This window comes from Paroedura picta, chromosome 9 (genome assembly GCF_049243985.1).
Source record: "Paroedura picta isolate Pp20150507F chromosome 9, Ppicta_v3.0, whole genome shotgun sequence".
Lineage (NCBI taxonomy): Eukaryota > Metazoa > Chordata > Lepidosauria > Squamata > Gekkonidae > Paroedura > Paroedura picta.
The window spans coordinates 49,206,142-49,229,847 of NC_135377.1; the positions used below are offsets into that span (position 1 = coordinate 49,206,142).

General features: G+C 40.3%; 1 protein-coding gene across 1 annotated transcript in view; it reads left to right on the plus strand.

Moving 5' to 3' along the window:
• PTPRM (protein tyrosine phosphatase receptor type M) overlaps nucleotides 1-23,706 on the plus strand; it is a 525,104-nt gene that overhangs the window by 471,359 nt on the left and 30,039 nt on the right. The window contains exon 24 of the mRNA XM_077352746.1: nucleotides 6,374-6,471. Coding sequence (XP_077208861.1) covers nucleotides 6,374-6,471 — 98 coding nt within the window. The remainder of the gene's footprint in view (nucleotides 1-6,373; nucleotides 6,472-23,706) is intronic.

Sequence of the window (23,706 nt, forward strand, 5' to 3'; positions counted from 1 at the left end):
AAGGCAAGCTGCTTTGAAACTCCTTTGGGTATTGAAAAGTGGGGTATAAAAAACAACTCTTCATCTTCTATCCATGTTCCTTTGCAGTTCACATAATTTGCTAAATGTATTTATTTTCCTTCCTTAAAAATAGTGTGTGTTTTTTAATGATAGCACTAAATCCGTTAAATGCCTGACTTCGTAATAATTTTTCTTATGCTCTTCCTTGTTAACAGTTTATATCCTAGCTATATAAACCACTGCTAAAATTAAGTTATCCAAATCTTAATTTGGTCACAAGGGTAGAAGCTTATTGGATCATTTTTGTTTATATACCTGAATTTCATTCCATGTGCAATGGGTTTATGGATTAAAGTTTTAAGAGATTACTTCTACAGTTCCCAAATCTCATTCCAGCACAAATGTTCTCAGTTCTGTTCTCAGTCCACATTCATCCAAGCTACATAGTTAAAATGGTTCACTTCATTTGCTTGGCACTGCAGTTTTAAGCCATGAAGGACTTTAGAAAAGCATTCCATACTATTTGTGACCAGATTACCAGATGAGTTGAAGACAATTAATACCACTGCAATACAAGAAGAATGCATTGCCATTTAACATTTTGTTGCAGTTTTAAAACAATTGGTAGGAAATGTGTATTGCTAAATTTAACAGGGAATGTTTTAATATTTGTTTTGTATACCTGAAGCATGACAGAAGCTTTTTTGTTCTGTGACTTCAGGAAGACATCAGTATATATTAGAACTGTCAGCCTGTTGTGAAATAATTGTCAATGACTGTAAGATTTAACTGGCAGTTACTCTTTTATAATTTGTTTTTCAGAGTGATTATAGTATATCTCAAACTTCAATAATCTTTGAGTTAACTTACAGTCACTGGGTTTGTCAAATCCCAAGTGTTCTGGTGAAATCCAGCATGGTTAAAATAAGGTATACACTGTGCTTATGGGTAATTAGCAAATCAGATCACTGGGTTAGCAGAAAATTAGTAATCCAGTAATTTTGCATATAAATTGAGCCACATGCTGTGGAAACTGTCCTTAGAGATTAGCTAATTAACAGTTCTGGTGTTCCAAAAGGTTACATTAAGCAAAGCAGCATTCCCAAACTTTTAATTAAATTACCCAGATTCCGTTATTTCAATCACTGTGCTGGTGATTTTTGTATCCCCATTCTGCAGTGATTTATATGTGAAATTGGTATATCTGGAATTTGGCTGCTAATTTACATCCTTTTTCAGTGGGTATGCAAGGCTGTATCTAGTGACAGTTTGGCATCTATAGCAGAGTGAGTTAAGTACACCTCTGGACACCATGATTCTGTTTAACATTTTACAGTTCTCTTATTCTCAGGGAAAATAGCCTTGCACCAGTGATTACTGTCCCTCGTGTTAATTAGGAACTCTCAGCTAGGGAACGTCTATCAACTAGAATGCTTATCACCCCAGTGGGAAAGGACTGTTATCAGTAGAAAGACACAGACTCCAAAGTTTAACTGTTCCAAATTAAATGGTTTATTGAGGCTAGATTAACACCTTGAAGTGAAGTTTCCAAATTTATAATTATTGGTCATTTTCACCTTTTGAGATTTATCTCCAGATGTTTCTTTCCTAACTCAAGTCACTAACATCGCCATCATCACCACCATCACAAGATCAATTGCTTTTTGTATCCCTGTATCTTTTCTTTCACCTACACCTCATCTTTCCGATTACTTTCCATTAACTTTCATGGTACAAAAACAAGAGATTATTGTGTCAATTAGTTTAGATTACCTGCTGTCTTTTAAAAATATTAAAAGTTTGGTTCTGTTGAGATGCAATATTTATTAATCAATTATAACAGAATTAGTTGGTTAGGTAGAAAACATTGACTAAAATGCACTGTGGCTGGGCTTATGGGGATCAAACCACATAAAATCATGACTGAGGCCCAATCTGAGGGCTGCCATGCTCTCCTCTGAGCTTCTGATTGATCCTCAGTCCGAGAGCACTCCCCCACTGAAGTCTAGTCAGAGGCTTGCAGCCTCTCCACTGCCGAAGAACTCCATGGAAGGCCGACCACATGCTCCATGCCCTACCCAGTCCTCACTCTGGGGTCCTTGCCATGAAGGGGAGTGGCAGCAGGGACCCAATGCACTCTCTACTGGGCAATGGCATGGAAGGCCAACACGGTTCTCTGCAGCCACCCCACCACTAGATCATGTCCTCGCCATGGAGCTGTTGGCTGCGAGGGCCCACCATGTCCTCCGCAGCTGCTTTGCCACCTTGGAGCACTGAAGAAGTCCACCCGTCCTCTCCATGGCTGCCTTGATGCTAGAGTATCCTCTGCTGTGACCCTGACATTCTCCTCACCCTCAGAGTTGCTGGCAAAGGATGCCCCATACTCCACAAGTAGCTCCCTGCCCCCATACTCCACAAGTAGCTCACCATGAGAGGTGTGGGGTGGGCATCCCATCCTCATTTTAAAAACAGGGTTTCCTCTAGTTAAACAATAATTAGATAGTTTTGTATTTGAGTTATTTATTGAGCCAGTTTGGTGTAGTGGTTAGGAGTGCGAACTTCTAATCTGGCATGCCAGGTTCGATTCTGCGCTCCCCCACATGCAGCCAGCTGGGTGACCTTGGGCTCACCACGGCATTGATAAAGCTGTTTAGACCGAGCAGTGATATCAGAGCTCTCTCAGCCTCACCCACCTCACAGGGTGTTTGTTGGGGGGAGAGGAAAGGGAAGGTGACTGTAAGCCGCTTTGAGCCTCCTTTGGGTAGAGAAAAGCGGCATATAAGAACCAACTCTTCTTCTTCTTCTTCTTTTAAGCTTATTTCTTTTTTTGTAATTTTTTAGAAGTAGCAAGGAATAATGGATAGTACACCAAGTAAGTTGCAAAGCACATTTTATAATAGGGGTAGAGTTGCATGCACTTTGGGCCCTTTGAAATTAATCACGGTTCTGATGTAGTGTACTTCCTGTAAACCTTTATAAATGCGGTTCCCTTAGTGATTATACTGTATCTTTCATCGTATCCTGGATCTTTGGAATCTAATTGTTCATCCATTGATGACAATAAATTCTGTGCCCCTTTTTGCCCTTTAATGCTTTTCAACTCTTATCTGGAGGCAAGTGACAGAATAATAATTTATTCAGATGTCAAAAAATAATTTGAAAAATGTCAGGTAAAAAAGAAAAATAGGATAGAAGTGAATTACTTTATAAGACATGCAGTTCAGAGTCATGAATTTCCTTGGTCTAAAATAGTTTGTTGTCAATATCTGTAGTATAGGGAACAGTTAAAATAATTCTACATCAAAGTTTTCCTTCAATTTTTCTCCCCCTAGGTTGCTTTAATTACCATTGTTTTTCTGTAGCAATAACGGGTAGCACTGAAAAGAGCATCACTGATATTCTAAAGAAGTGAATTTATCTCATCACTCATTCCTAGAAGAAAGTCTGCATGACGGAAGAAAGTGATTGGTGGGGGAGGGGGAGAATGATGAATTATCTCTGAGAAGAAGTTTGATCCAACTGCATCCAGAGTTGTGGGGATTCTTAGTTTTAACTAAATTATTTTTCTTCTTTTACATTTTTTCCTCCATGTTAACCGATAGGGCCTTTTTTTCTGGCATGATCTATGTGTTATGTCTCCAGAGTACATAAATTTTCACAAAAAAAATTCAATTCAGTGAAGATTAATGGCACAATCCTGCACACAGTAATGCAACCTTAGGTCCAATCAAAATTGACCTTTAGCATATTTAACTTTGCACTGGATAGTGGCCCAAAATAACTATAAACACAGGTAAATATATTAAGAAATAAATAGTTCAGAAGGGACATGCTTATTGTAGCACCATAAACCAAACTTTTGGTGTCATTACAGAAACAGAGCAATGTTGCCCCATTTCTATTACTTTGGTTTAGGAATTGCTTTTAATCCTCACCCAGTGAACTGCATGACCTCATAGGCATTTGAACCCAGATTTCCCATATATTAATCCAGGACTCCAATTCTTTCAGACTGGGTGGCTTCTCCAAATGACTTGTATAAATATCTTTCCTTGATCCCTCCACTAGTGATCCTAATCTTAACAAAGAACAGCTACCTAATTGTAATTGCCTTTGTCTATTTTTTTAGCACTGAAAGAAACAATGTGAGGGGAAAATCACAGCTAGAAATGATTTTGATTGAATATCAACAGCAAATAAGTTTTAACAAATAATGGTAGATCTGTGTTCATGTGGCTTTTTTAAGTTTAATAGTATTATTTAAGGTACTACTCATGAGATGTGGACACATCAGCTTTAAGATGCAGTTAGCAATATAACATGTTGTTTGCATTTATCATTTTACAAAAACATTCTTATTTTAAGAGTGATTATAGTCACAGCTTCTTATCAGCTGTAGGCAACCCTAATTTTAAAATTTAAAAGGTATCGTAATGTTTCAAGGAAGGCATCTCATTTGTTAGCAAGAGCAGGCTGATAAATTTATCCATTTGTCCCCAGATGAATAGACTAATAGCATTCTCATGAATAAGTGACTAATTGCTTACTGTTGTGAAGAAGATCAGTAAATTACTCTCTATGGATGGTAGGATTTTGGTAATTTATATTTTTTTGTATCTGCTTATTCTCTGTGCCTCAGAGTGACTTTGTATTGAGAAGGTGAAATGAAAAGGTGGGGAGAAAATACTATAGCAAAGGTGCTGGAAGAAAGAAATAGTATTACTTTTGTTAAAGTATTTCTTGTTTTAGATTTACCATGTTTCAGCAAGCTTATCTTATGAACATACATGTTGCAGAAAGCTCTCAGAAATTTTAGTTCTGATATTTAATACCAACAATGCCTTATTTCATTTATCATTTTCTGCAAAAACCATAAGATTTTGTTACTTTAAAATGTAAAAAGGGCCGAGTATATTTGTGAACAGTTACTGTCACACTCAGCTTTTAAAACAGCATTAAAAACAAAAGGAATAAAATTTTATTTTTTACAAGGAACTGTCCTATAACTGATCAGAACAAAATATTTCCTGAAAGTAGACAAAACAATTAACTGCTGGAAAGACAGCTGGCTCTTCACAAGGAAAGCATATTCCCAAGGAACATGGGAAGTTACTGTTAGTAATGGCTTCCTGACATTAGCTTTTCCAGTACAAACAACAAAAGTGGAATCTTGATCAGAGTAAGATCCAGTAAGATGCTCATTAACAGTTAGCAGTGTGTTCTTCAGTTCACTTCACAAAAGACAAACTTGATATATAGAAAATCCACTGCTTTAGGCATGCCCAGACTGCCTCTTAGGAAGGAAGAACTTGGGTGCCTCCAGGTCACCAGTCCTCCAGGAATTGTACCGGTCAATTAAACAACATCTGTACCTGTTTCTACAATACAGGCATGATATAAATTTATTTGTTGGACATAAGCATACATGAAATCTCCATGTATTGTGCATGAACTTGGAAGTACATTCAGCTTATGAGACTGGCCCTGAAACATCACCCACACAAGCAACAGGCACAGCCATTCTAAACCATTACTCTGGGTGAGATCAAGATGGCTATTAGTCTATCTGTAGCAGTAGAAAAGAGCAAGTGCCAATAGTATCTTAAGGACTAGCAACATTTGGAGCAGGGTATGAGCTTTTGTGAGTCACTGCTCACTTCTTCAGATATATGCCTGAAGAAGCAAGCCGTGACTCACAAAACTTGCAGCTTGCAGCAAATTTTGTTCATTTTTAAGGTGTTACCAGACTCTTGATCTTTCCTCCTACTCAGAGTTGTCTTTTTTGAGACTCATTTAACGCAAGAATAATCGTCAATCCCAATGTTTAAACCGTTTCCCCTACTGATGTCAAAATAATGAACTGTCTTCTTTCAGAAAGAACAATTTAGGAATTAGACTAATTAGATCAGTAGTGCAAACAAACAGAAAAAGGAGAAACTGGAAAAGGCCAGGATAGTAAATTGAATTTCTTCTCATGACAGTTACTCTGGTTTGTATTCTACCACTCCATTCAAAAGGCCGGAAATGTTCCTGTAATTTTACCAGGAACAATGATGCTATTCATTTTTTTACAATTGTAGGCATGATAATTATAGAAAGTAATTTCTAAATATTCAATTAAACTTTCCTTATTTTTTTAAGAAAAACCCGCATAAATGCTGGTTGACAAGAAGCCAACTGGTTGACAAGAAATAAACTATATTTCCATCAAGCATTTGACAACCAAATTAGTAAATTTAGGTACTGTGCCCTACCATCTGTTATTCCCTGTAGCAATGTCAGGCTTTAGAGACTGTCCCTAAAAATGATCTATGTATAATCTTTCAGTCATGAAGCATGCAGAAGTAACCTTTTGACTGATTTGTTGTTTCAGGACCAATGCAAGAGACAATATATGACTTCTGGAGAATGGTCTGGCATGAAAATACAGCAAGCATTGTCATGGTGACAAACCTTGTAGAAGTGGGAAGGGTAAGTCAGTTCAGGTATTGTTACTTTTTCAGTGTTTCAGATGAGTCAAATATACGAATGCTGGATGCATATTAAGTATTTTTGCTATTTTAGTTCTAAGGAAATGAGACACAAAGAGACCAAAGCAATGTCTGGGTTAAGTATTCCTATGATGATTTCTATTAGAGATTAGCTGAAACTTTCTAATGGACTTTTCTTAGTTAGAAACTGGGGTGAGAGTAATCTCATAAATATGTGACCCTTCACTCGCCATCTATTGTTTGTTCCTGTATGTTCCAGACTGCTACTACATAGCAGTATTTGTTACTTTTGTTTAATTCACAAGATGATGAATTTTGCTGTAGAGATCTTCATGAAGCCAAATCTCTTTTGCTATTCAAAGACATTTGTCTGTGTAGCATCATCAGAAAGTATTGCCCTCATCCTGATACTTTATGGGTAAAAACAATTAGTAAAAATAAGAAGAGCCCTGCTGGGTCAGACCAATGGTCAATCTAGTCCAGAATCCAGTCTTTCAGCAGGCCAAAAAGTCTGAGACCTTCCTTGACATTGCCTTCTGACTCTGGGATTCAGCGGTTTAGTGCCTCATAATATGGAACCTCCCCTCAGACACCATGCCTAGTAGACACTGATAGACCTATCCCCATGAATCTGTCTAATCCCCATCTTAAAAAACAAAATAACAAAAGCAAAATATATAATACAAGGTAGGAATGGGCACAGACCTAAAAATTCTGGTTCAAGACAGCCCCTGAACCAAGCCAAAAGACCCCAAACCAACCTGAGCAGTTCAGTTTCTCCTTACGCCTAGCTGCAGCGATTAGCTAGGTGGAAATCATCTGAGAGATCAACAGGGAAAGGTTTTGTTTTTCTTTCACCCACTCTGAAGCAGAGAGCAAAATCTGACAAAAGGGCAGGTATAACCATCAGCTGTTAGGCCGAAATAGCTGGAAGCCATTTTATTGATCCATTTCGTCTCCACCCACTTGGAAGCTGGCAGCCATTTCACTAGACCATTTTGTTTCTCCCTATCAAACCTTACAGCAGGATAGCTTGCAACATTTCAACCCAACAGCAGAGTGGGGGCACCCTTCAACCGAACAGTAGAGCCCATCAGCTGTTAAACTGATTATGCATGGGCCGGAAGGCATAACGTGGCAGCGACAAGGCTTCGGGGAAAATTCCAGATTATGCCCAACGTCGTTGCCATCTGAGGCCTGGCCCGACCCAGGCCTTCGGAAGGCCCATGTTAAAGGAACATGGATTCTTCCATGGCCCAGGGATTGCAGCGGTCGCAGGCAAGGGCTGGGTCGGGCTATCCCTGTGCGTAATCAGAGGATCCTCCCCCGACCTACGGCGTCCCTGCAGAGACACCTCTCACTCCTGCCAGCTCCGCGGCTCTGTGGAGCTGACAGGGGCATCTCCCCACCCCCTCCATGGTGGGAGAGCAGCATGCTGCTCCCCACCATCCTGTATCAGGCCCCCTCGGACCCAAATCTCCCCTCCCCAGCTGCCGCCACAGCTTACCATGCTGCAGGCACTTCTGGCTCCGTGTTGTGTGCGTGGGGCCTTTGTGCCGTGGCAGCCAGCGTGTGTCCGGGATGCCCCACCCCTATGCGTACTCGGGGGACAGCGGGGCTTTTTACCCTGGCGCACTCGAACGGCGGCAGCACAGCGTGGTTGCTGCCATGCATAATCGGTATTTGAGTGGCAAACATTTTGTTGGTCTGGCCAATTATGCACGAGGAGAATAGCGCACATTCGGGGTGGAATGGCAGCGACTAAAATCACCGATAAAGCACGATGCCGGCTGCAACCAGCTGCAGATTCGGTGCGTGCTGCCGAAAAAGCCGCGTTAGCGAAACGCGGAAGAAAGCACAGCTTCCGGGTGACCGGGGCGCAACCAGAAGTGGTGTCAGGGTCGCTGCGTGCATAATCGGTTGCTCTGGGTTTTGCCGCCATTGCGTCCCGTCCCGTGCAAAAGCGGTTTGCTTCGCTTCTTCCCCCTCCACGTTTTCCATGTGACCCGAAATCGCCGTTTCGGCGGCCATGCATAATGGGCCTCTGTTTCACTTCCCCTAAGATATACTTCTAAGTATTTAAACAGGTAAGCCCATGCCACTCAGCTGTTAGGTTTAAATGGCCCGAACAGTCTATCCAAACTGGACAAAAGAACGATAAATATTTTGGGAACATGCTTTTCACAAACATTGGTTTGGAGTCTCCACACCCGTACAAGTTCATGCCAGATATTGGCTCGTGAGTTTGTTCGTGTCTGTCTCAATGTATACTAAGAACAGTATCCCGAGGTAAAGGAGACCCTTTCTTATCAAAGCTACTGGGTTGTGAAACAGTCACACTAATCTTAAATGCAGCAGACCCTATAAATGTGAAAAACCCATCACCTGAGACATAATGTGTTCAAGCCCAAAGGATGATAAATAGAGCCAAACTCACAGAATAGGTTTTTCCCATCTCCCCCTTTTCATTTCAATACCTTGTGCTGCCAGGAATGTTGCTTCTGGTTATTAGGAAGCCCCTTGAGAGCAGGATGGAATGCAGTGTTGTGGTCTGCAGTGGGAAGGGTGAATCACTGAGAATCAAGTTCCCCCAACACTGGTATACAAAAAAGTGCCATTCTATTTGTATAAAAGAAACTTTGGCTCCTGTTGTAGAACATTCCACAGTAGTTAGTCCTAGATATCCTTAAACATTTGGGTAATTCTGGCTAATGTCACACACACACAAACTCTTTTCCAATAGAAATGAATTCACATTATTCTTCTGTGGCTTCAAATACATTATCATGCATATTCCTAGGCAAGAGTCTGCTTAAGAATTCCCTAGACATTCCCTAACTACTTTCCGGGTTGACCAGATTCTCGAAGTATATCTTAAGGAGACCAGGTTTCAGTCAGTCAGTAACCTTTTATTGGCATAAAATATGTATAAGACATATAAAAATAGGGTTTAAAATTTCAACAAAATAATAAAATAGGCCATAGGGTTACATAACCAAACAGATCTTAAAATGATTAAACAATAAAAGATAAAATACAAGGTAGGCAGCATATTATAAAAGCATCTTAGTTAAAACTCTGGCAACTAAAATGGTTACCTCTGGGTCTTTGTCAGAGAGCAGAAATTGCAAGGTCATAGACTTACAGAAGGCTTGTTTCCCAGCAAAGTAACAAAGCTGTCATCCCGACACTGCTCATATAAGGGGCAATCTAACAAAATGTGTGAGACAGAGTCAGGGCAGCCAGAACCACACGGACAGAGTCTCGCATGGTATGGGATATGGTGGAATCTTCCGTCTAAGACCTTTGAGGGGAAAGCATTCATTTGTGTCAGGAGAAAAGCTCTTCTCAGAGGTGGCCAGGAGAAAAGCTCTTCTCAGGACATCAAGAAGATGCAAATATGTAGGCATAATATTTCTCTGCATAGTGATGCCAAAGAATGCTGGTGAGCAGACTCGAGGCTGGGTAGGTATGAGTTCCTGCTGCTCATGGTCCAGGTTTCCATAGATATGTGAATAATGAGTGAAAGGACTGAATTCCATAAGGAATACATATATTCAATATGTTTGCACTTTTATTTTCAAACAGTACTTAAAGAAACTTTTAAAGTATTTTAAATGGTCAGCCTGTATTCTACCTTGTCAGCAACAATGATGATGGTTAGGATATTTAACCTGGACTAGGGAGTAAACTGTTCAATTTTTGGGGGAAATCTCGAACTTTATCAACTATGCTGTCCACACCTCCCAAAACAGCACATTCATTAACTGCTGAAAGAGTAGAAAATTGCAGATATATTTTGGTGGAGCTAAAGTAGTTATGATGCATGTTTTTAATTTCTTAGCAACAGAGTTCTTTATAATTTTTCCTTGAAAAATAGATGTGTGGACTAGAGCATGATCAATTTCTAAGTAGTATGAGTAAATGTGTCATTTCTAGCTTACTTTATTGTAAATTCAATTTTCATTTGGTGGTTAGAAGGGGGTGGTTGATCATGCTTTATTGGAAGTTTAAATCCTACTGCTTAGACATCTAAGTGCCTGAGCCTCCTCACAAATCAGGCAACAGGACCACATTTGGACAACAAAGCAGTACGATTTGTGAGTATAATTAAGTGTTGTTACAAAAGCTCAAAGATGCAGCCATTTGGGATGACTAAAATGGTCAACCTGAGGCTGTTGGAGACTGAGTGGATAAGTAAATTGCCTTTGCCACTGACATACAAACTGAAGGAAAAAGTAAATACCATTTTATCGATACACAGCTTACCAGTATATTGTGTCTATGTTAAACTATACCAAATGTAACACATTTGGGAGATGACTAATCCCAGAGTGCATCTAAAATATCCTTCTTAGAAGAGTTGGTTTTTAAACCCTGCTTTTCACTACCCGAAGCAGCTTACAATCACCTTCCCTTCCTGCCCCCACAAAAGACACCCTGTAAGGCAGTGGGGCTGAGAGAGCTCTGAGAACTGTGACTAACCTGAGGTCGCCCAGCTGACTGCATGTGGAGGGTTGGGAAATCAAATGCAGTTCTCCAGATTAGAGTCTAATGCTCTTTAACCACTATACCACACTAGCTAGACATAGTTCTCCGCTCATTGTCAGCTTTGCATCTGTCAAGCGAAAGGAATGTCTGAAATAATCAAAACAAGGTCCTAGGTAAGTGAATATTTCCTCATTATGTAGATGGCTTTATATAATTTGGTAATAGGTAATACTTAATCTCAAAATATCACATGGGCTTATCACTCACATGTATTGGGGTCCATTCATGTGTATACTTCACATATAAATGGACCCCAATGCATGTGAGCAGTAAGCCTATATGATATTTTGAGATTAATGATTACCTATTACTGAATTGTATACATAACTGAGGAAGTAATCACTGAGGAAGATTTTCTGGAAAATGGCTACTTACCTAGGACCCCATTTTGATTACTTGAGACATTCCTTTTGCTCAGAAACTTCAGTGCTATTCACAATTTTGGAAATAAACCACATAAAGAATATTGTGCATTTTGAAAATCTTTATTAGCCAGCCTACAAATTTCCTTTGTTTCTTTGGTTTGACTGTGAGGAATCGACAGTTCTTCTTGATTCAGCTTTGCATCTGTGGCAAAGTAAGATTCTCCAGTGATTTCACAGGTGGGGCAAAGTTGTAGATGGCAAGGTACTTCATGGTGATTATAGTGAAGATTCTTATACAGAATATCAGCAATACCTTTTAGCTCCCAGATTGGCCCTGATTGGAAGCTGCAGGATTTTCTCTCTACTCAATAGAGTGTTACAACAGCAATTAGCTATTCTTTCTTTCTCCTCTCTCCATCCAGACCTTAATCCAGCTACCTCATTCTCTGTCTTCCCCTTCTTCTTTGCCCTCAATCGCTCCCAGAATTAGGCTCTTCTCCAGGGAGTCCTTCTCATGAGGTGGCCAAAGTATTTGAGTTTCATCTTCAGGATCTGGCCTTCTAAGGAGCAGTCAGGGCTGATCTCCTCTAGGACTGACCGGTTTGTTCGCCTTGCAGTCCAAGGGACTCGCAAGAGTCTTCTCCAGCACCAGAGTTCAAAAGCCTCAATTCTTTGATGCTCAGCCTTCCTTATGGTCCAACTTTCATAGCCATACATTGCAACTGGGAAGACCATAGTCTTGACTAGCCGCATCCAATTTTCTTGCACCCCATCCAGACAGGACAAGCACACTTCCTAGCCTGGTCCCTTCTTACCCAGCCACAGGAGATCTATCTTTGAAGAGTTCGGTTTCAGCCAAAACAATGCCATGCTACATCCTCCCAGCCCCATAGTACATCCTCCCACAGTCTGGGGAAATGAAAGACAAGGAGAGCAGGGGAAAACAGCATAATAATGGATAAAAATATTCTACAAGCATGATGTGCATTTTTATATGTAGTACACACCACCATATTTAATGGGGCTTAATCCTAATAATAATGTACTTTTAAAAGTCATTCGCTCTGTTTTAAAAATCAATTTGGTCTATTTCAGGAAGATTAGGGTGGAAATAACTGATAACTGGGACTGCATTAGGACTGCTGTATATTTGCATATTTGCTGTTTTCAGCCATTAAGGTGTTGTGCTTAGGCACAAATGCTGTGTTTTAGGCCCAGCTGGTAATAATTTTACCTGGGCTTCCATTTTTGAGTTTTTTTCAGGGTTCCCCCTCCCCTCTTCTGCTTTTATGTTTTGGCAATAAGTTATTCTGTGGAACAAATGTTATAACTTTTCTTGACTGTGAAGATTTTAATTTTGTTGTTGTTCTTGCTGCCTGCTTCCGTTACTTGCCTTGCAGATTCTCTGAGAATCCACCTACCCATTTTATATCCAAAAACAAGGGTCAGCAGAAGGAATAACGCTGTTTTTTGCCAGGAGAGAATATCTGTTTAACATGTTTGCCACATAACTTCTATGTCCTTCATACATTAATCATTAAGGGGGTGTATGTGTATTTGTTTATCTGGACTGGATAGTCATTAAATTTGTGCTGGGATATAGCTTTTGCCCTGGAGCTCTATGCATCAGGATGGTTTTAATTGCAGGCAGAGGAGCCACTGGGATGCTTTCCCACACGAAGGCACCTGCTACAGACGCTTCAGTCCCCGCATTTGCCTCTAGCAGGGCCTGGATACATCTGCCAATACCTGTCATTATCTGAGTCAGACTTGTCAAAATCATGCATCCCTTTAAGCTCTCCAGAGTTCCAGCAAGGGACACTTGTCAGTTTTTTTGGCACTTACAGACCGCCATGCACCTGGTATTTAAGCGGCAACAAAATGTGTTTTGATTGTTTTCCTCCTTTTAATGAACCTACCTGAGGGACATTTAGCTCTTTATCTGGTAGCATGTAACCGAGTCTCTCAGATATACACTCTTGGTGTGGAGAGACAACAAACAAACACCCCCTCCTTTACTCTCATGTTTGCGCTATTATACTGATCCATCTGCCATAGGTATATAACAAAAATCTGCAGAATTCCCCCAGGAGTTTTTTGTGTGTGTGTTTTTGCTGTGGTAATTCACTCTAATGATTTCTAAACATATTTAGCTAGCTTTATGAAGACCTCATTAGAATGTGACTGAATGCTAAAAATGCAAACGACGCCTCACTGTAATTTAGGATAGCTATTATTAAGTTTCCATGAAAAAAATCTTTGAAATGTGATGAAGAGATGAGTTTCCACAGAGATTTTGTGTCTCCACACACACACACACACACTCAGAGAGAGAGAGAGAGAGAGAGAGAGAGAGAGAGAGAGAGAGATTGATTTCTGGAAGAATAGATGCTGTTGGGTCCATATTGACCATTCTCATAGATTATTCAGGAAAGTTCCTTGAACAGCTGTTGAGACTGGAAACCTGATGGGTATGGGGACAGGGCTTCAACCTTTGTATAATCTCTTAGCCAAAGAAGGGGAATGCAGATGAAAACCAGTCCCTTTAGATATGAATGCAGCCTTTATATCTGTAGACCTGGGCAGGGTCTTACTTATCTAAAAGCATATGGGCCCAGCATACGCTCAGGTCTGAATAACTAGAACACTGGTCTTGGTGCTCCTTTCTTGCCTTTACCTTTGTCCTGCTTTCCTCAGTCTGACCGAAACTCAACAGGAGCCACATCTGGTAGCCAGTTACAAGATGGTTCATGAAGCCACCTAACAGATCTTCCTTGAAATATCAAGGATGATCTATTAATGAATGGCCCATTAGGTCCAAACATTTTCCATGAGCTTCTGCACAAATTATTCGACAAACATAATCTAATAAACTAGCTGTTTGTGATGGGAATGTGAATTTTTATTTGGAATTTGGGCCCATCAGACAATTATTGCTGACAGATGCAGAATAAGGGGAGCATTATGAATAGCTTGGATAATCAAGGACCAACTCTATTTATTCTATAGCAATATAAGGATCTGCAGTGTCCAAGGGCTAAATCCACTCCATAGTTAATCACAGTGTGGGCAACCAGTGTGATACAGAAGAGTCATCCTTCTTCTGCCTTTGCATCCCTTCCAGAGGAGGCCACTCTAGCTGCAACCGTGAGCCATAACCTTGAGCTATCAAACTGTGTGCTGCCCAGCCTCTTCCTTGCCAACCAGGTTCTGGTGCTCAAGGGAGGTATGCTACATCCTTTCACCCATGCCTCAAGGTTTTGGGGTCAAGGATAATAATATCCCTCAGAGAGTTCCTGTTTCAGTATCATGAAGGCACCATAGCTAACTTTTTCTCATTTGAGGAACTGCCACTTCAATCTTCAACATTTTAAAAGGGCAGTAGCTGGCATACGGTGTTTGATCAGGGCCATGATGGTCAAGCTATATGAGTGATACTTGGGTTTCCATGTAAATCTAAATCCCTATGAGACATCCCAGCATGTCCTGATAATGGGTGGCGGTGGAACCTAACAGAGGCAGATACCCAGTGAGTGCTCAGTAGTCATCACCTCCCATGGGTCAGCGGGATACGAGTCAGTGGGATTTCTGGGTGATCCAGAACCCTGGATCCCATTGGAAAGGAGGAACCCATTGAAAAGGAGGAGTCTGCTAATAGGGGCTGCCTTGTGATCGGCTGACCACAAGAGGGTGCATTCCATCCCGTGCTATGCCATGCTCATTTGTGTTAATAAAGGCTGTGGCCAATTTAATGCCAGGGGTTGCGGTGTTAGTGTCCTTATTTGGTGTATTCAGTACCCCCCCCCCGCAAAGTAATGAGAGGAAAGACAAACATTTGCACTTGTACTGGTTTACACATGGGCCAGTTCCTATGTTATACTATGAATAGGTAGTCAAAATAGATTGAGGTGGGTAACTGTGTCTGAAACAGCAGAACAATGTTTTAGTCCAACCAAGTTTTATTCAAAGTGTAAGCTTCCATGTGCACACACATACTTCCTTAGACACAGTGAAATGTGCCCTTCCAAGCATGGAAGCATGTGTTGGCTGGTACATTCCTATTTCACTGTGTCCGAGGAAGTATGTGTGCACACAGAAACTTGCGCTTTGAATAAAACTTTGTTGGTTTTAAAGGTGCCACAGGATTCAAACTTTAGTCAAAATATACACATAATACAGAACTCGGTGGTGCTATATTCATTGCCTGTGATCCATTGTTCTTGGCCACTCTGCTGCTTTTCACTGTTGCTTTTCTTGTACTAGGGTATATTTTTGTTCCTAGTGAGCATAATGATAGCTTGAAAAAAGGAAATTTAAAATCTTATGTACAGTACTATGATTGCAGACAACTTCTACTGGAACCCAAATAGCATTCCCTTTTATCTTGCCTTGTTCAATGCTTTAATGCACATCAACTTTCTGTCCAATATAAAAGAAGCTGCAAACACTCGCTGAAAGTCAACATGCTTATACACAGTGGGAAAAAGAGGTGCAAACATCTGGTAATTGCTTTCAATTGGCTTGTATTTTGAACTTTGCACAGACACAATAAGGTGCCAGCAGTACAGAAATGATTTCTGATGTTTCCATTTCTTCTGAATAACTTTCTTATTGGACCATTTGAATTTAGAATAAAGACTTCATCATTCCCAAAGCTGGTCAACAGAAGTTTATAGGATAAGGCCAGAGCACGTATATCTTTTACACGCACACATATCCAAACATATCACCCTGATAAAAAGGTAGGATCGGTAGCTACAGGGGTACACCAAAAAAAGGCTCCAAATAAGATTCAAAAGAATGAAGAATAGTAGGTGGATATCTGAAAGTACAATCACAATAAGAGGAGAGAGTGGATAGGGTGTGTTGTGTGACAGGATGGGAATAGGTTCATTGACTTATGATGAAGATAAAACGTGAGAGACAATAGCCTCTCAGGATCTAACGTCATGCTCTGAGTCTAGCAGGTATAAAGCAACAGGAGCACACAAAGATTTTTTAAAGTATGTGCATTTGTAGATGTATACAATAATATGTAAATCAAAATTCTAAGTCCTGTTTATTGTCCAATCCTTGTAAGCCAAAGGATAATACATGCTGAACAGGATTCCGGTATAACAAAGCCTTTTTCATTACTTTCTTCAGCACCATTAGCCAGATAGCAGGACATAAGCTCTCAATGGACTGCAGGAGGTGTTTCTCTGTTATCTACTGATCCAGGTCAGTAGATACCAGAAAAAATACCTCCTCCGGTTGCTTATGCTCTGATATGGTAGATATTTGCCTTTAACTAGGAGGTCTAAAGTCACAAGTAAAGGCAGGATATTAATATTGTAATTACATAAACAAATAAAAATTACACGATAGATAAGCAAAATGTACATCAGGGGTAGTCAAACTGCAGCCCTCCAGATGTCCATGGACTACAATTCCCATGAGCCCCTGGAGGGCCGCAGTTTGACTACCCTTGATGTACATGTTCTTATTAATTGCTAGAGCTCCTCCACAAATCATAGTAAACCATTGCTAGTTTCTGATACTTCAGTTGATGTTTCGGTTCTTTGTGTCATATTTTCAGTGTAATATAGGAAGTGAAGGGTGACGGCTTCTAGCAAAACAGTTCTCACAGTTCCATGGCTCTTGTCCACTTGGAGACCTCCGGCTGTTTTTTTTAAGTTTAAAATATATAAGCAAATCCAGTCACTAATCTTACATGTAACCTTTAACCCAAGTATTTATTATAGTCACATTTTGATCCCCATGCTGAGAATTCAGCAAACTATGAATCAAAATGTATTTATAGTTCATATTTTAAATCAAAACATACATATACTACTATACTCTGAACAGCTATAAATTAACTGATAAAAAATTAGTTTGTCCATACAAACGCTATCCCTGCTTTAACAATGTCAGGCCATTTAAGTTTAATTCTAAATTAAAATAAAAATGTTAAAATTACCTCACACAAGCAATGACCTCACACAAGCTATTAATATCACCTGCTATAGATAACCAGTAAGTAATTCAAAATACTCTATTGCAGACAGTTTAATTTAGCTGCCATTTCATATATACTTTCAACTGTAGAGTATAAATTGCTGTACTTACTCGTGAGTGCTGTGTCTTAAAAGACATGAAAATAGCCTTTTTCAAGTCATTACAATTTTGGCAATGCAAATATTCTTAAATTTATTTATTTGTATCCATTTATGTTATTTCTAGTCTACCTTTCTCAGAGGATCACAAGGCAGATTATACCTAGTATGTGTAAACTTGAAGAACTGGAATTTCTTAATACTCAAATAAGTTATGGCCTACAATCACCTAGTGAGTCAGTACAATCAACACTATGAATCATTTAGTAAACAATACATTAGAATTGTAGCACTCTGGAGCCACTAGAAAGAACTGAAACATAGCATTAGGGCATTTCTGCACTCGTTAAATGTAGTGAAATGCTTACCTTGCATAGTCGTTATATTCTAGCCCCTCCATATGACATTGCCATCATCCAGTGTCTGGGCAGTAACCAGCTGGCTACATCCTCCATTTTAAAGTGCTAGTTGTGGAATCCATAAAGTGGATTCACCAACCTATTTAGTGTTAGCTACTGGAGAGCAACCATCAAGCAACTAGCAGAGGGAAGGTATGGAGGCTCAAGCGCACTAAAGTTGCCTGCCTCCCTTGTTCCCAGGGACTAGAATTTATTTTTTTAATGGCTAACTTCCTGGAGCAATGAATAGACGGACAAGTGTGCAGGTGATGCCAGAAATAAAAGAAAGTTGTAACACAAAGCATGCCTCTCGAAAGTTCCCCCCCCCCAAAAAAAAATAATTCAGGAACGATATTAGTTTTTAGATGTCTTAATGGACTCTTGATCCCAGAAGAGGTGGCATTCAAAAAGCACTATGCATCTGTGATTCTATGCATAGGCATTGCAACAGAGAGGTATGCATTTTAAAAAAAATAGCAGACATCGCAGGACCTTTAAATTATGGAGAAAGGGGATTGGTTGCCTGCATTGATTGACATACAACGTGTATAAAGTGCATTGCTCTTTCCCTCCATTTCCAGCAGCAGTTGTGGAGGGTGAGATGCACTAAAAGGTGCAGACAAAGGTGAGACAGCAGAAAAGGTGAGGAGAGGCTCAGAAGCGTGAAAAAAATTAGTGCTGAGCCATTTATCTGATGTGTGGAAATTCCCTTAGTATTGAGCAGTACAAAAGTACGTAATAGGGTCTTACAATTAACTATACACAGCAATATAGACAACAGTCCCGAATTATTAATCCACATCAGTTTGCGAATCATTTTATACAGTGCAGTTCTATAACCTGTGCAGAAAGGCCCTCTTGGATAATTCAGTTTTGCATAGATAGATAATGCTACATGCATTATCTTTTTTTTTAGTAGGACAATGCAAGTATTGTCCAGCTTTAGCACACAAAATTTGACATTGAGATTAATTTGGGGTATGCGCTCGTGCATAACAAAAGTTTGAAAATATGTCCTTGCTATATGCAAGTAGTGTGGCGACTGTACACATGAGGTGGATTATAGGTAGCGCTTTGTCCAGTTATGCAAAGTTGGAATGCCAACATTGTAGTACTGATGGGAATACAAAAAAGGTGATTCCTGAGTCTGATTCAATGGGGAAAAGGTAAGAAGTCAATAGGGTAGTATTTTCAACATTATTTCAAATCTATGAATTTCCTGACAACTTGACAGGCCACACACTGTCAAAATTACTTTTTCTTCAAAACATGGTTTCCTAAAAGTGCCTAAAGGTTTTGTTTGTTTATATTCCATTTTTGTCCCCAATGGAGGCCCAAAGCAGCTTACAACATTCTTTTTTCCTCTGTTTTATCTATGCAAGAACCCTGCAACATTGAGTAGACTAAGAATTTGGCCCAAGATCTCCCAGACAGTTTCCACTTTAGAGTGGGAATTGAAACCTGGGTCTCCCTGATCGTATTCCATCATTTTAACAACTACACTGTACTGTTTTGTAAGAGTAAGAGTAAGATAGGAACTACCCTGAATAACCTGAAGCTAGATGTATGGCTTTAAAACAACTGATCTTCAAAGAAAGATGATGCCTCCCATCCTTAAGGAATTTTTGACCTCATAGCCTATCATATAATTCAGTTCCCTAGAGTTGCTGGATTATATAGACCTTATAGCTAACTAACAATTGGTGGTTCATAACTAGCCTATTTTATTGCCCAGCTATACTAACAGTTTTGAAGATCTTTTCTGGCATCAATCCTAAAGGCCAAACCTTGCTTGACATCATCAAGTGTCTATAACTGAATTGTGTGCAGTTTAACCTCAAAAAGTAAATTGGGGACTGATATAGGTCATAGTTGTATGTTGTTGTTGTTGTTGTTGTTGTTGTTGTTGTTGTTGTTGTTGTTTTTTGGGGGGGTGAATATTAAATCTTCCCATCTGTGCATTTGCCTCAAAGATACTGGCCCTTTCTCCTGAATTGCTTTTAAGACTAGTCAAGAAAATCCTGGGATATCAATAGAGCTACCTTTATTTTAGGAATCAAGATGACAGAAGATAGTCCAAACTTTAATGACTACATCACATATCATAGTCTAAAACATTTTAACCTTATTTACTCATTTATCTGTGATTTGAATGTCATGTGATATGTTTGGCATGCTCCCTGAGCTCTATCACAACTGTGTCAGAAGAAAACCTTACATTAACAGTTATGTCAGAATGAATAGTGTTATTCTTAATTTGGATTTTAAAACAAAATCAGTTTCCCAAAATTGTTCACAGTCATAGTTCTTAACCCCACTCAGAACTGATTTATGTTAAGACCTTTGTTGAAAACTTTGAAGAAGGTATCAGACCATTCCATACATTTACCATATGTTACTTCCATATATTTACCATATGTCTCCCACCCAAATACTAAACAGGGCCAGTCCTGCTTAGCTTCTGAGATCTGACAAGCCTGAGCCATCAAGGTCAGTGTGTGGGAGTGTGTGGGAGAGATACATCAATTTAGATATTGTTTAGAATACCTGTAAATAAATGCATTACACATAATTAACGAGCACCTTCCGTACATATTAATGTGAAATTTATCACGCCTTTCAAGCCATAACTTTTCTTACCTAGACTACCTGTGCATGTCAATAGCAATGTATATTAAGCTGCTTTCTATCACTATGAGAGGGTACAGTGAAATCAATGTTTACTGACATTTACTTATCATAATCTAGATCTGCCAGGCTTGTGCATAATATTTAAATAATAAAATACAGGCAGTTACAGTTACAAAGTGCAGTGAGTTCAGAGCTCAGCATAGCTGTACAACTATTTACAGAAAGAATGCACACAAAGCCAACATTTGAGCCCAACGATGCAGTAGTGTGCTGTTGGTTTTGGATATGGCATCCCTGGATTCAAATCCCAACTCAGCCATAATGTTCACTGGCTGATTTCTGTGTCTCATAGGTTTGTCCTGAGAAGAATATGTGTGTGTGTGTATACATGCACACACACACACACACACACACACACACACCAAAGATGAAACAATAGAGGCTTAAGTGTGACAACAGGAATAGTTGGGATCACTGAGGGCCTTTTCGCACAGGGATCTTTGTTGCAAATTGTTTGCGGAATGAAAAATCGCCATTTAAAATAGTGGAATTCGTCGTTATGCATACCTGCCTTTGTAGTGGAATCAGTTGCGTTTTTTAGCGTTTCCCACAGGCTTCCGGTCTCGGCAGAAATCGCTAGAAAGGAAGCGGTATTGCCAAGCTCGTCCCGCCCCTGGCCGTCAAGCAGCCAATGGGCAGCCGTTAGCATGCTCCCAAACAGCCGCTTTCCCTTTAAGAAAGGTTTTAAAAAAAAAAAAAACGACCCATAGCAACGAATCTAGGTAGATTCGTTGCTACGGAAAGACCCATCCAGCTGCCTAATGTGAGCTGTCGTTTGATTGTATGATCGTTTGCACGCTGCCTCGAGTGATAAAAAAAAAATCCCCCCCCCCCCCCTCACGGGCCCGATTTTCGGCTGAATTTATTTGTAAAAAATAGGGACTTTATTTCAGCAAACGGGCTTTTCAGTGGTTTGTGCTTAGTGACTAAAGGTGAAGGACTGAAGCCAGGGAAGCCTCTAAACAGAAAGAGGCTCGCCGGTGCGTTTATCCCCGCTCGCTCGGAGAAAAAAAAATGGCGATCGCTTCGCCGGAAGTTTGGAGGAGAGAGCCAGGGGGAGGGACTTTGAAGAACCAGCAACAATGGTAACGCACAGGTCTTTAGCGCTACTGTTGCAGATTGGTTGCAGGAGTGTATCGCTATCCGGAGGGTGAATCCACTTTTCTGGATTCCCCTGAAAGCGCCACAACGAAGCGCTTTTTGCTGATTGGTTTCAGGATTGTTGCAGATTGTCTACGACGTCGTGGGTTATGGCAAATTAGTAGCGTTTCCAAATAGCAACCATTGTGCTACTTTGAAGCCGTGCGAAATGGCCCTGACTTTACCCTATCCCTGTCTGATTTCCTTGAAGATAGAATCAGGTGGGTCTGAAGCAGCAGAACCAACATAGTATAAGCCTTTGTGTACAAACACACTTATATGAATTTGCATCTGAAGATGTGTACTTGCACATGAAAACTTATATCTTAGGGGGGAAATGTTGGTCTTAAAGAGACCACTGACTCAACTTTTGTTCTTGTATCCTTGACTTTACTTTCTCATTTATGGTTGCAATTTACTCCTCTATGGAAAAGTGCACTGGAGTGGGGGACACTACTGCAGTTAGGACAGAAGCTCTGCTTAATTCTTCAGTAGCCTGTTTCTGACCCACAGCACGTTGTATGTGTTTCCATGTACAGAATGCACAGTGGTCTTGTGCACTTTCCTGTGCTCTTTGAAATATATAAGCCCTCCCTCCATGTCCGCAGTTGCCCAGAAAAATGATGTGTACTTTGCTAGTTAATGATACCAAGATGTTTTGGCTTTCAGAAGTACATTGGCCAGATGTCGCAAAAGTTGCTAGTAACAAACAAACTGGAAACAAGCTAAAGTTTACGGTTGAAAGGAGGGTTGTTAGTTCCTGCCTTTCTCCTCCTTATCTTTCACTGGCCAGTCACTGTGTTTCCTGAGGATATATATTGATAGAATCCCACAGTATACAGCCAAGAAGAGATGATGTCTGTACACAGCCCAAATCTGCTGGCAGCACTTGCAGAAGGACTTCCTTTAAAAGTACCTTATTAGTAATCCTGAGTGTCTAGACAGAGGCAGTTGTATGTTTCTTTTCCGAGCCAAGTAACTCAGTCAAATCTATTTTTTAAATTGTTTAGCCAGCTAAAGGGAGTGCTATGGAACATGGCAAGTGCCCATCTTTAAAGGAATTGTGCTAAAGTTAGAAACCTCATTTAGGTTACACATTGCAGCTGTTTCCTTTTAAAAATGTCTCCTGGACAAGTCTGTGCGGATCAGAAGCAACCCACGAAAGAGATCAACTGGCAAGAGGAGGAAAATAAGGTCACAAACAGGTCTCTGGATGGTTTGCACTTTGGGGATAATGGGAAATTCTGTTTCTGTTGAACAGTGCACAGGAAACACATTCTCTATGGGGGGAAATTGCTATTACAAACAGCTACCCAACAATGGATACAAGCAGTGTGAACCTTTAAGTCAGGGATTTGAACAATGCTATTGGCCTGGATTATCAAGCAGAACAGACAGACGGATAAACAATGAGCTTCCAAGCTGTTTCTTGTGGTTTCTGTTTTCCTGACTGCAGGGCTTTGAGAAATTCTTTCAGAGGCTGTTTTAGGAATTGTTATAGCACAGATAGCACAGACAGTGAAGTGCCAGACAGGGGGGAAAAACTGAAGTGCAGGTTGTGCTTATTAGTGCTTTCAGTATTTTGCATCTGATGTTCAGATGTATTCTACACGATGATCCTAATGTAAGGCAGCACTGTGTGTGTGTGTGTGTGTATATAGTAACGGTAAAGGTATCCCCTGTGCATGTCTGACCCTTGGGGTAATGCCCTCTAGCGTTTTCATGGCAGACTCAGTATGGGGTGGTTTGCCAGTGCCTTTCCCAGTCATTACTGTTTTACCCCCCCCCCAGCAAGCTGAATACTCATTTTACCAACCTCAGAAGGATGGAAGGCTGAGTTAACCTTGAGCCGGCTGCTGGGATCGAACTCTCAGCCTCATGGTCAGAGCTTCAGACCGCTGCCTTACCACCCTGCGCCACAAGAGGCTTGTGTGTGTGTGTGTGTATATACATATACATATATACACATATA